Source organism: Brassica napus, chromosome C7 (genome assembly GCF_020379485.1).
Source record: "Brassica napus cultivar Da-Ae chromosome C7, Da-Ae, whole genome shotgun sequence".
In the NCBI taxonomy this organism is placed as follows: Eukaryota; Viridiplantae; Streptophyta; class Magnoliopsida; order Brassicales; family Brassicaceae; genus Brassica; species Brassica napus.
This window is the reverse complement of record NC_063450.1, coordinates 18,939,277-18,949,596: the sequence shown is the minus strand read 5'-3', so window position 1 is coordinate 18,949,596 and position 10,320 is coordinate 18,939,277. Positions and strand designations below refer to the sequence as shown.

Here is a 10,320-nt window from a genome sequence, read left to right as displayed (position 1 = left end):
CTGAAATTTAAGTTTTAGTGAACAAAAATCATAAACTATTAATATACTAACATAGAAATTTATAAAATAATTGGTGTGTCATCTTCTTCTCTCGATATTGTTTTGTCTTTCTCGAAGAACAATGGGGGTCTATCATCTTCTTCTCTAAAATCCTTCTTTGGTTATTCTTCTTTCTCTTTGCCATCTAAATTTTATCTCCAGTCACTTTTTAGGATCAATAATTCCACCATAAAAAAATGCATATGTGATGTTTCTAGCATCTCTAATTTACTTGAAGTATTTGAAATAATAGTAATGAATTCTATTTTAGTTAATAACACCTCCGGATCTACTATCATAGAATTACCAGAACATGATGATCAACGATTTTCTCATACATAGACATGTCCCCAATTAATTTGGTTGGTGAAATTACAAGAGTAAATCCATTATAATGCCAATGCTTGTCGATTCGAATTAAAATCCACTGGTTTGATATGTTGTCATAGATGATTGTTTTCTAACTTATAACATCAATGCATCTATAAATTATGGTTTGTACATGTCATTGACAATTATGTTTTATTCGTTAATTTTTGTGTGCTTATAATTTACAATAATTAGATATACATGGTCTATTTGGCTGATAAATTTTGTTAATTCGTTGTGTCTTGTCATGTGATTTGTTTGAGCTCTGATGATATCGAGTGTTTTTAATGAAAATGGCTTTATGATTTTTAATATGATATTTTATATAATTTTGGGTTAAAAAGGGGTTGGAATCTGATTTAATTTTTGTTTTAAAGGTTAATTATTATTTGATGAACAGTAAACCAATTAGTCTAGTTAATTGTTGTTCAGTAAACAATAATTTTAGCAGTGCTTTAGTGAATTTTAACATGGTGATTCACAGATCAAAAATAAACAATAAAAAAATTTAGTCAAGTGATTTGTTTGATAGTTCAATAACACTTTTACACTATATTATGAGTACGGGTGGGCGTTCGGTTTAGGTCTATTTGGGTTTCGGATTTTTGAGCTAGAGATTTAAGTCTCGTTGGAGTATTTATAAATTTTGGTTCTAGTTTGATTTTGGATTATTGTGGGTTTCGTTTGGTTTCGGATACCAATTTAAATTATGTAAAAGCCTAAAAATCCAAATATACATTAAATTCTCAAAATCAAAATATATATATATCATGTAAGACTAAATACCTAAAATTAACATAATTGTTGGTTTGATTTGGATATTGGGATAGAGAACAAGTATGTATTTCTGGTGTTTTGAGCATTTTGGCTATTTTCAGATATTTATTTGTGATTATTTTGGTATTCTGATAGTTTTATGTATTTTAAATATTTTTAGATATTAAATATAAATTAATTAATATATATATAAATATATAATTGTGATTCATATACCTTCAGATACCATAAATATTTTGGTTTGGATCGGATTCGTTTTTGGTTCTTTGAATATTAAAATTTTGGATTCATTCGCGTATTTAATCAGTTTTGGTTTGAGCTTGGTGATACTTTTTGGGGCCGAATTCGGTTGGATCTTCATATTTTGCTCACCCCTAACAGGAGATCGTAGCACGAATAAAATGATTTTGTGGTTCTATACACAAAAAGAGATTAATGATTTTGTGGTTGTACACGGCGAATAAAATGATTTTTAGGAAGTATTTCACGAAATATAAGATACTCTTTGATAAGTTCAACAGTAGGCCATTAAGAGTTATGGAGGAACAGAGCATGGCAGGCTTGGAGAAGAAGAATAGTTGCTAGAAGTCGCTTAAAAAAATGAAGGCAAAGACTCTTATTGAAAGAGTATCTTTAGTTATTATAATGCAATGTGTCTTATCTGCTATTTATGAATCTAAAGGCATGATATGCCTACCTCAGGTTTTTATCAAAACAATTAACAACAAACTATCTTTCTTCTCTATATATTCTTTCTCTCTTTTCTTCTGCTATGTCACCTCCGTCTTCTGCAATTTCTCTCATTTTTGTCAAACAAACAAGATGAGCTTTCCACAAGCTTATCACTCTTGTAGAAACGTGTAATACAAAGTCATCCAACTATGAAATTAACCTGACTGCTCCCAAATTCCGTCTCTGCTAAGGAAAAACAAGCGTCTCTTTAATATTTTTGGGATCCTTCAACTGTTATCGTTTGCCTTTGTTTGAGAAAATTTTCAAATTTCCCGATAAAATTTTCTTGATTGGTTCATTTACCACCAAAGACAATTTTCTTGATTTTCAAATATCCTTGTTCTTTTCATCTGGCGATTTTCTCGATTTTTAATTTGATCGGCAAAGAAGAAAATGGGGCAACATCAATCGAAAGGGGAGTTGCTATTTCAGCAAGTGAGCTATGGTAATGTTGTAGGGATTCAATCTCTTCGTCATGATGGAGTTGAACTCGAGGTTCAATTTTTTTGATTGATTGTTACTGAATTGCTCGAAATTAGGGTTTATCGTAATTGTTGATTTGGTATTGTAGTGGATTGATAGAGAAGGGAAAACTCCTTTGATGGCTTGCATGAACTCTGAGCTTTATGATGTCGCCAAAACTTTGATCGAGTTAAGCGCTAATGTTAATGCTTATCGTCCTGCTACTATTAAGACTCTTCCTTTTTTATTGAATGTGTTTGATTCTGCAAGTATTTAAATTTGAAAACATATAATTCAAAACTATATAAAAAAATTATTTTAATTTTATTTTATTTATTTGTGTTTATATATATCTAGGGTATAAGAGTCTTTTGGATCTTTAGTGAAATTTATTTCGGTAATTTTATTCTTTGGTAAAAAAACTTAAAAATAGTATATTTGAGAGAATTCGCTTGACAAAATATACACACAAATTGACCAAGAAAAATATACACACAAAAAGGAAATTATTTATCAGAGAAATAATCAGTGGGTGCAAAGTTGAAATTGTATAGAATACAGGGAGTATTTGACAAATAGAGAAAACGTGTAATACAAAAGTCTTTCAACTCTGGATGGAATGGAATAAACCCGACTTTCTCCCCCCCAAACATCTCTTTCTTATTCGCTAAGGAAAAAGAAAAACAAGAAAAAAAGACAAGTGTCATTAATTTCTGGGACCCTTCCTTCCTTCCTTCTCTTATCGTCTCCCTTTGTTTGTTTGATAATAAGAGTTTCCCCGAGAAAATTTTCTCGATCGATTCAACAACTACCACACCAAATACTTGAACTCGCTCCTGTTCCTTGCGTTGCCGTGTGTAATCGATCGATCCTCCTTTCTTCTTCTTTCGTTGAATTTTTCTCGATTTTTGGTTCGATCGACGGAGAAGAAAAATGGGGCAACAGCAGTCGAAAGGGGAATTGCTGTTTCAGCAAGTGAGCTACGGTAACGCTGAAGGGATTCGATCTCTTCGTCGCGAAGGAGCTGACCTCGAGGTTTGATTGATTGTTGAATTTGATCGTAAATTAGGGTTATTTCGGTAATTTGTGTGATTTGGGGATTGTAGTGGATGGATAGAGAAGGCAAAACGCCTTTGATAATGGCTTGCATGAACTCGGAGCTTTACGATGTCGCCAAGACTTTGATCGAGTTGGGTGCTAATGTCAATGCTTATCGTCCTGGTACTCTATAAAGACTCTTCCTTTTCTTTTTATTAGTGAATGTGTTTGAAGTTTGAGACCCTCTTGATCCTGATACAATGTGTTCTTTATCTTCGTGTTGGTATCATCAGCTCGCCATGCAGGGACTCCTCTGCACCATGCTGCTAAAAGAGGTCTTGAGAACACTGTTAAGCTACTCCTTTCACACGGTGGTATGTTTTCCTTTCATTCTACGGCTTGGTCAGTGTGATTTTTAGGATATATTTGTTGCTGTCTTTATCTTAATATGACATTGTTGAATGTTTGGCAGCAAACCCACTTGTTCTTAATGATGATTGTCAAACACCACTTGAGGTCGCTAGAGTCAAAGGGTTCAGTAATGTTGTACGTGCAATTGAGGTATGTTTTCTGATACCCTCCCTGCTTGATCATTCGTCAGATGTGCTCAGTTTTGATTTCTGCATTCTGTAGAGTCACATCTGCTTGTTCTCTGGTTGGATGCGTGAATTTTACGGACCTGCCATTCTTGATTTATTTGCTCCTCAGCTTCTTTCAAGAAGAGTGTGAGTGTATCCATTAATCTTTACCCTTATTATCAGTCCTTTTTTGTTCATTTTGTTTCAAATGCAGCTACACCTGTTCTTGTGGACTTGTCTTTTTCCCCTGAAATCTGTGGAATTTTAATATCTTTGCAGATGGGTAGTCATCGTACCAACTGGTTCAAGAAACCCTGCAAAGCCTTTCAAGTTGGAGCTGGTTGTGTATGCTAGTCTGCAGGTCCGTTGATCATTTATATCAGGATGTTTCACTTTCTATGTGTTGGATTTATCGTTTATCTGCTTCTAAACTGTTATGATGTAATCAGGATGCACAGCCACGCACAGTGATGCCCTTGTGGAAAGCAAATTTAGAGGAACCAAAAGGAAAGCAGTCTGATACTTCTTCAGTGATGATTGTCGATAACTCCACAAGTAATTTCTTGCTACTTTTATATGTTGTTGACATGCAACCTCTTTGTTTTTGTGGATGATGATTGAACTTTATGCTGGTGGATAGTCCCAAGCCGCAGGAGGCAAAGACGAAGGGCCTGCGCCTCCCATGGGAGACGTAGGCCTCAAGTAGTTAGGCGTAAGTCTACACTGTTTAGTTGCTAGCTACCGATCCTTAGTTCACATCATAAATTTTCTTCTACCTCCATGTTTTGAAAGTTGCAAAGAAAGTATCTAAAATCGATGTCTCTGTTTATCTGTTACTTGCATTATAGATATTATGTTTAAGTGAAGTAGAAACATGTAAAGTTTGTATTGTCTTTCTTACAGAAACACGTCTTAAACTGGCGCCCTCGATTGAAGGTGACGGACAACAGCTTAAGTGGTTTTGTGATGCATGTAAAGGGATTCCACAGGTAATATCAAATACATTAGCCATTTGGATTTATAGAGGTCTCTTGTTTCATTTACTCATCATTTGGTTTATACAGCCAGCGCATCCCCCAGTCTTTCTCCAAACTGCACCTTCTGCGCCACCACTTCATCCTGCTATGAGTGACACACCAGATATCAATCACCATTCCATAGGTGAAGCAAGTTCATCATCTGCACCTCTTCCTCCTACTCCTCCTCCCTCAGGAAAAGCAAGCACATCTGGTTTCAATAGCCATGGAAGCGTTACTGTCCATGAACCTTCACCATCAGCTCCTCCATTGGCAGATGAGGATATGGAAACTGTAGAGGAAGGTCCTATTCATTACCCAACAATCGATTCAACACCTGTCGATGTCCCATCTCCTTCTTCCCTTCCAGCTTCAACAGATGGTGAAAAGAAAGATGACGGAAGCTCTGGACAGTGTTCCATATGTCTTGACGCTCCATCTGAAGCTGTTTGTGTACCGTGTGGACATGTCGCGGGATGCATGTCTTGCTTGACCGAGATCAAAGCCAAGAAATGGGGATGTCCGGTTTGTCGTGCCAAGATCGATCAGATCATTAAACTTTACCGTGTCTGAAATAGACAGGTACTTCTACTTACTCCATGGGGAGTATATCTCTCCTTCATTGTGCTGTGAGATTAAAGTTTTTCAACCATTGAAACTATCTCTATGTTACGCTTGTGTTTTAAAAAAGTACGTTTATACTTGGAATTCCAACACAATACGTATGTTTTGTATATATATATATATGGTTTTGGACGAAAGGAAGAATAATGTTAAAAGTATTCATACAATTAGGGGTGTTCAATCCGGATATCGGTTCGGTTTTGGTTCGGTTTTTTTGGTTTTTCGGTATTTTGGTTAGTAAAATATAACTACCATTCTAAATCCATATTTACTTCGGTTCGGTTCGGTTAATATACCGTCGGTTTTCGGTTTATTCGGTTTTATATCCAAAAACATAATTCTTTATTTTGGGATCATATTATATGAATTTTAGAGTCTTGTTGTCAACACATTCATTTATTAAAAAATATTATAAGTTTAAATAAAAGAACAAAAATAAAAAATGTTTCTATCATTTAATAAAATAATCAAATCTATAATTAAAATCAAAGCTCAAAATTTTGATAATAAAAATAAAAAACAAAAAATAAAACAGAAGCACGAAGCACAAAAAATAAGTTATTATATTTTTTCATATTTAGCGTTCATCAAAGTCATGTTTCTTATATTAAACACGAAACTCTACTCGTTTATAGATAAAAAAAATTGTGAAATTTTTTCACTAATTGTTATCATCAAATTTATAATCTTTATTTCAATTTAATCAATGCTAAATTAAAACAAAAAGATCAAAAGAAGACTAAGAAAATAAGAAGCATGTTTGCGACGAATTGTTATTTAATTATAGTTCAAGTGTTTTACAAATCAGGACTATTTTATTACTGTAAAAAATATGGTAATAGTTATTAGCAAAAAAATTAACTTATGATTTTCATACGTTGTTATAAAATATATACATATTTACATGCTTCTATTTTTTGATCGGTTTATTCGGTTTTATCGGTTATATACCGAACCATATCCAAATCCTACGGTTTTTTAAAAATCATATCCATTCGGTTTGTATGGTATATACCAAATCCAAACCATATTATCTATTTTGAATCGGTTCGATACGGTTCGGTTTTGCCATATTGAACAGCCTTACATACAATATTAGTGTATTTTCGATTTATAGTTTATGGTATAAAATCTTTGAATATATTTAATATTCTTGAATCGTGGATTAGATTGGTTCCCAAAAGTAATAACAGCATACGTCAATCATTGTACGGAAAGTTAAATGGTTAGTAAAACTGTTTGTGTCCAGATAACTTTTCCGTTAATTACTCAATAATCGTACTCATCTATGTGCCTTCTTGCTCCATAATAAGTAGGTAAAATGAGCAATTATTTCAAAAAAATAAGAAGACTAAAATAACTAAGAGCATTACATATCTAGTGGAATATTTTACTGCTTTTCTATGTATGAAGAAGATTAGTAGAATAAATGGTTGGACTGTACTATAGACATATCACCACCACCAAATTTAGCATAAAGAAAAGCATGATATCATTGCCATTAATGGCATCAACTACAAATCTAATCACGAATAAAACATCATGTCTGTTATGAAATAACTTATAATTTATAGTATCGAGAAATTTAAATAAGAGTAGAATTTGATACCCGTAGGAAGCAAATAACACTAGTATAAGGGAAAAAGTTTATTATAAGGAAGAAGAAGAAGATGTAATGGTTCTTTGATTATAAACTCTTGTTCTTGTTTATGGTGTACAAAAGAGTGAGATGAGTGATGGTATTTATAGTGAACAACAATACATAAAATAACAAAGATAGTGCTTAATTTGGTAAATGAGTGGGTGATCATAGTGTTTGATGAGTAGATGATCATAGTGCTTGAGTTGGTAAAGGAGTGGATGATCATAGTGCTTGAGTTTGGTAAAGAAGTGGATGATCATTTCAATGCTTAATTTATAACACTCCCCCTTGATCATCCATCTTGTATTACGTGGTGCCTCGTTAAAAACCTAGTCATGGAAAACCCAATGGGAAAAACCGTAGTAAAAGTAAAAAGAGTACAACTACGTAAGCTCCCCCTCGAATGAGTAGTCATAGAACCTTTAGAACAATGATAGATTTTCATCTCTCAAATTGTAACATTCTCTTTGGTTGTCTATCTTTTGTATGTTCTTTGTTGCCTCGTTAAAACCTTGTCATGGAAAAACCCAATGGGAAAAAAAAACATGATAAGGAAAAAGAGTACAACCACACTTACTATCATATTTCTTTCTCTGGAAACAATATCTTCAGGATATGCATTCCAATCAACTCTCTTCAGAGAATTAAGCTTAAGAGAATAAACTCTATTCATTTCTATTATGATATCTAGGGCCTTTAGACTTCTTGTCCATAATTCTCTTTTGACTTAGACAATAGTTTATTGGTCTATTTGGATTTCAAACCAAATTTCTTACATATAATCGTATAGAAATTCGTCTCGTACATACGAATTATTCATTTGTAACTATAGAAGTTACTATTATGATTTTCTTTCTTTTCATATGAAATTACATCTTTCAGTAATGAAAAAGATTAATAATTTTCTTAAATAACACTCTTACGTATGGTATTTCAGGACCAAACATATACGAGCGTCTTAAATAAAATACTTTAAGGATCTTTATGATAACATCTTAGTTTTAGATCTCCAGTTTAGAATACATAAAACAATATAGTATTGTCAAGAGTTTTCTTCCAAAATATAATTTTTCTATAACTCTTCAGGAGTTTTGATTATATTCAAATCATGATTCTATTGATTTATAATCTCTTGATAAATACAAATGGATACATTTGTTAACCTTATAATATTTCATATATTCCATAAAATAGTTTGTTTCAATTCGATCGAATATGCAGAGTTCCCGGGAACATGATTTTGATATCATCAATCCTTCATGGATTATACTTTCAGGGATTAACATTTTTCAAGTGGATTGTTTCATTCAAGTTCTTCCTTTATTACCAGACTATAAGGAACTTGAAACTAGTTGCATCTACCACATGAAATTATGTCTCTTCACAATTAATTTCATATTGATCTTCTTTGTGTGCAACGGTTCATTTACATCTCACTTGTTTTACACCTTTTAGTGTATGGACTACTGGTCCAAATACTTCTCTATTTCACAAGAACTTTATATCTTTGTCTATTGCATCTTTCTGATTTGGCCAATCATTTTTTTTGTGTACACTTTTCAATAGACTTTTTTTCATGATCCTCTTTCTCATTTATTATATCAACTGCTACTTTGCATGTATAATATCATCGACGTCAATTTTCTTATCGGTTCCATTTTGTTTCATACATGACATAACTTATTGAGATCTCTTCATTTGTCTCAGGTACCTGAATTTTCGTCAGTCATGTTTAATTTCTCTTCTGGAGATCATACAAAACTATATTGCCTCGTTTTGACCATTATCAATATATGCTCCTTTTTCATTTACGAGGATTTATCTTTGGAACCAATCTGTCTACCACCCTGCAGGCGTGACTAGCAGTTTGATATTGTTCTTGTAGAACATTTATTCTTATTGGAGCATTTACAGCTGGTATATGTGACTTGATCACTATATTTATATGGGTCGTGTCTGGCAACTGCTTTAGTAAGTTTTGAAATGAATTATCTTTTGGACTTCTATTTCACATTGTGTTTAGCCCGAGGATCAATGATAATTCATTTCAACTTATTTTCTTTTCCAGCTGTTTATTTTCTCCCCCTTATGTTGGAAGTACTAACTCACTTTTAGAATTCATGTATAGCCTTACTTATAGTTTTCGGGGATGGCTCTGGATTCTTAAGTGTCAATAGAGATTTATATCCAACATATATTTCCAACCTCATTTGAAAACACATCTTCATTTGAAGCTCTGTGGCGGAGCAACATCCAACATTCTTAGATGAAAATGATTGGTTTCTGATTCTATACCAATGATGGGGAGAACTAGTGAAAATTTATTGGCTTGATGCGATCCAATGTTGCTCAAAATGTTTAGCACTTATCTCAGTGAATGTGCTATAGTCGTTAAAGACTTTAAGAAGTGAATTCACCAATATTATAAAAATGCATAGTGGGTGATCAGTCCACTAACATCTTCGTTATTTATGCCAATATCTTATTTTGGCTGGTGAAAACCATATTACCCTTTTATCTTATGGGTAAGCAACATATGTCAAATCATTCGGAAGAATCTTCTGGTTCTTATATGACTATGCATATGACCTTTAAGTATATATTCGCATTATTAATGAACCAAAATGGTCTAACTGATTCATGCCAAATGTAAACTTCTAGTTTACTATACATTTATCTTCATTATACTAATCTTTGTGTAGTACAATATATAAGAGGCTGTAGATATTTTCTCTAAAATACTTATACTGCTTTGAGAATTATTTCTGATTGAAATGTATATATCATTTCGTTTGCTTATTGTCTCAACATAAGTGTCTCAAAATCTTACGGATTTACTTTGAGAAAAATTCATTAATCTTAGTTTTAGTGTAAACATAATCTTCTGGATGTTTGACTTATCATAAAAAGTGAGATTCTTTAACTCTTCCCCTCGAGAGTATAATACTACAGGTTTATCAATCTCGAATGTATCTCATTTTCTTAATCAACAACATATCCTACATGGGTTATGTATTTTTCGTAGATCCTTTTAACTTTTGAT

The 10,320-nt window shown here is 32.8% G+C and overlaps 1 protein-coding gene across 2 annotated transcripts; it reads left to right on the top strand.

Annotated features, from left to right (window-relative positions):
- Positions 1 to 3,010: 3,010 nt before the first annotated feature.
- Positions 3,011 to 5,772, top strand: LOC106421485 (putative E3 ubiquitin-protein ligase XBAT35). Of its 2 annotated transcripts, XM_048762252.1 has the most exons (10): positions 3,011 to 3,414; positions 3,486 to 3,600; positions 3,711 to 3,791; positions 3,890 to 3,978; positions 4,051 to 4,142; positions 4,275 to 4,356; positions 4,445 to 4,550; positions 4,636 to 4,707; positions 4,899 to 4,984; positions 5,060 to 5,772. In XM_048762252.1, exons 1-10 carry the CDS (start codon positions 3,313 to 3,315, stop codon positions 5,582 to 5,584), a joined length of 1,350 nt encoding a protein of 449 aa, XP_048618209.1. In that variant the 5' UTR covers positions 3,011 to 3,312; the 3' UTR covers positions 5,585 to 5,772. The 2 variants fall into 2 exon arrangements, with proteins under 2 accessions (XP_048618209.1, XP_048618210.1); XM_048762253.1 differs by lacking the exon at positions 4,636 to 4,707 and having other exon boundaries at positions 3,015 to 3,414.
- Positions 5,773 to 10,320: the final 4,548 nt, after the last annotated feature.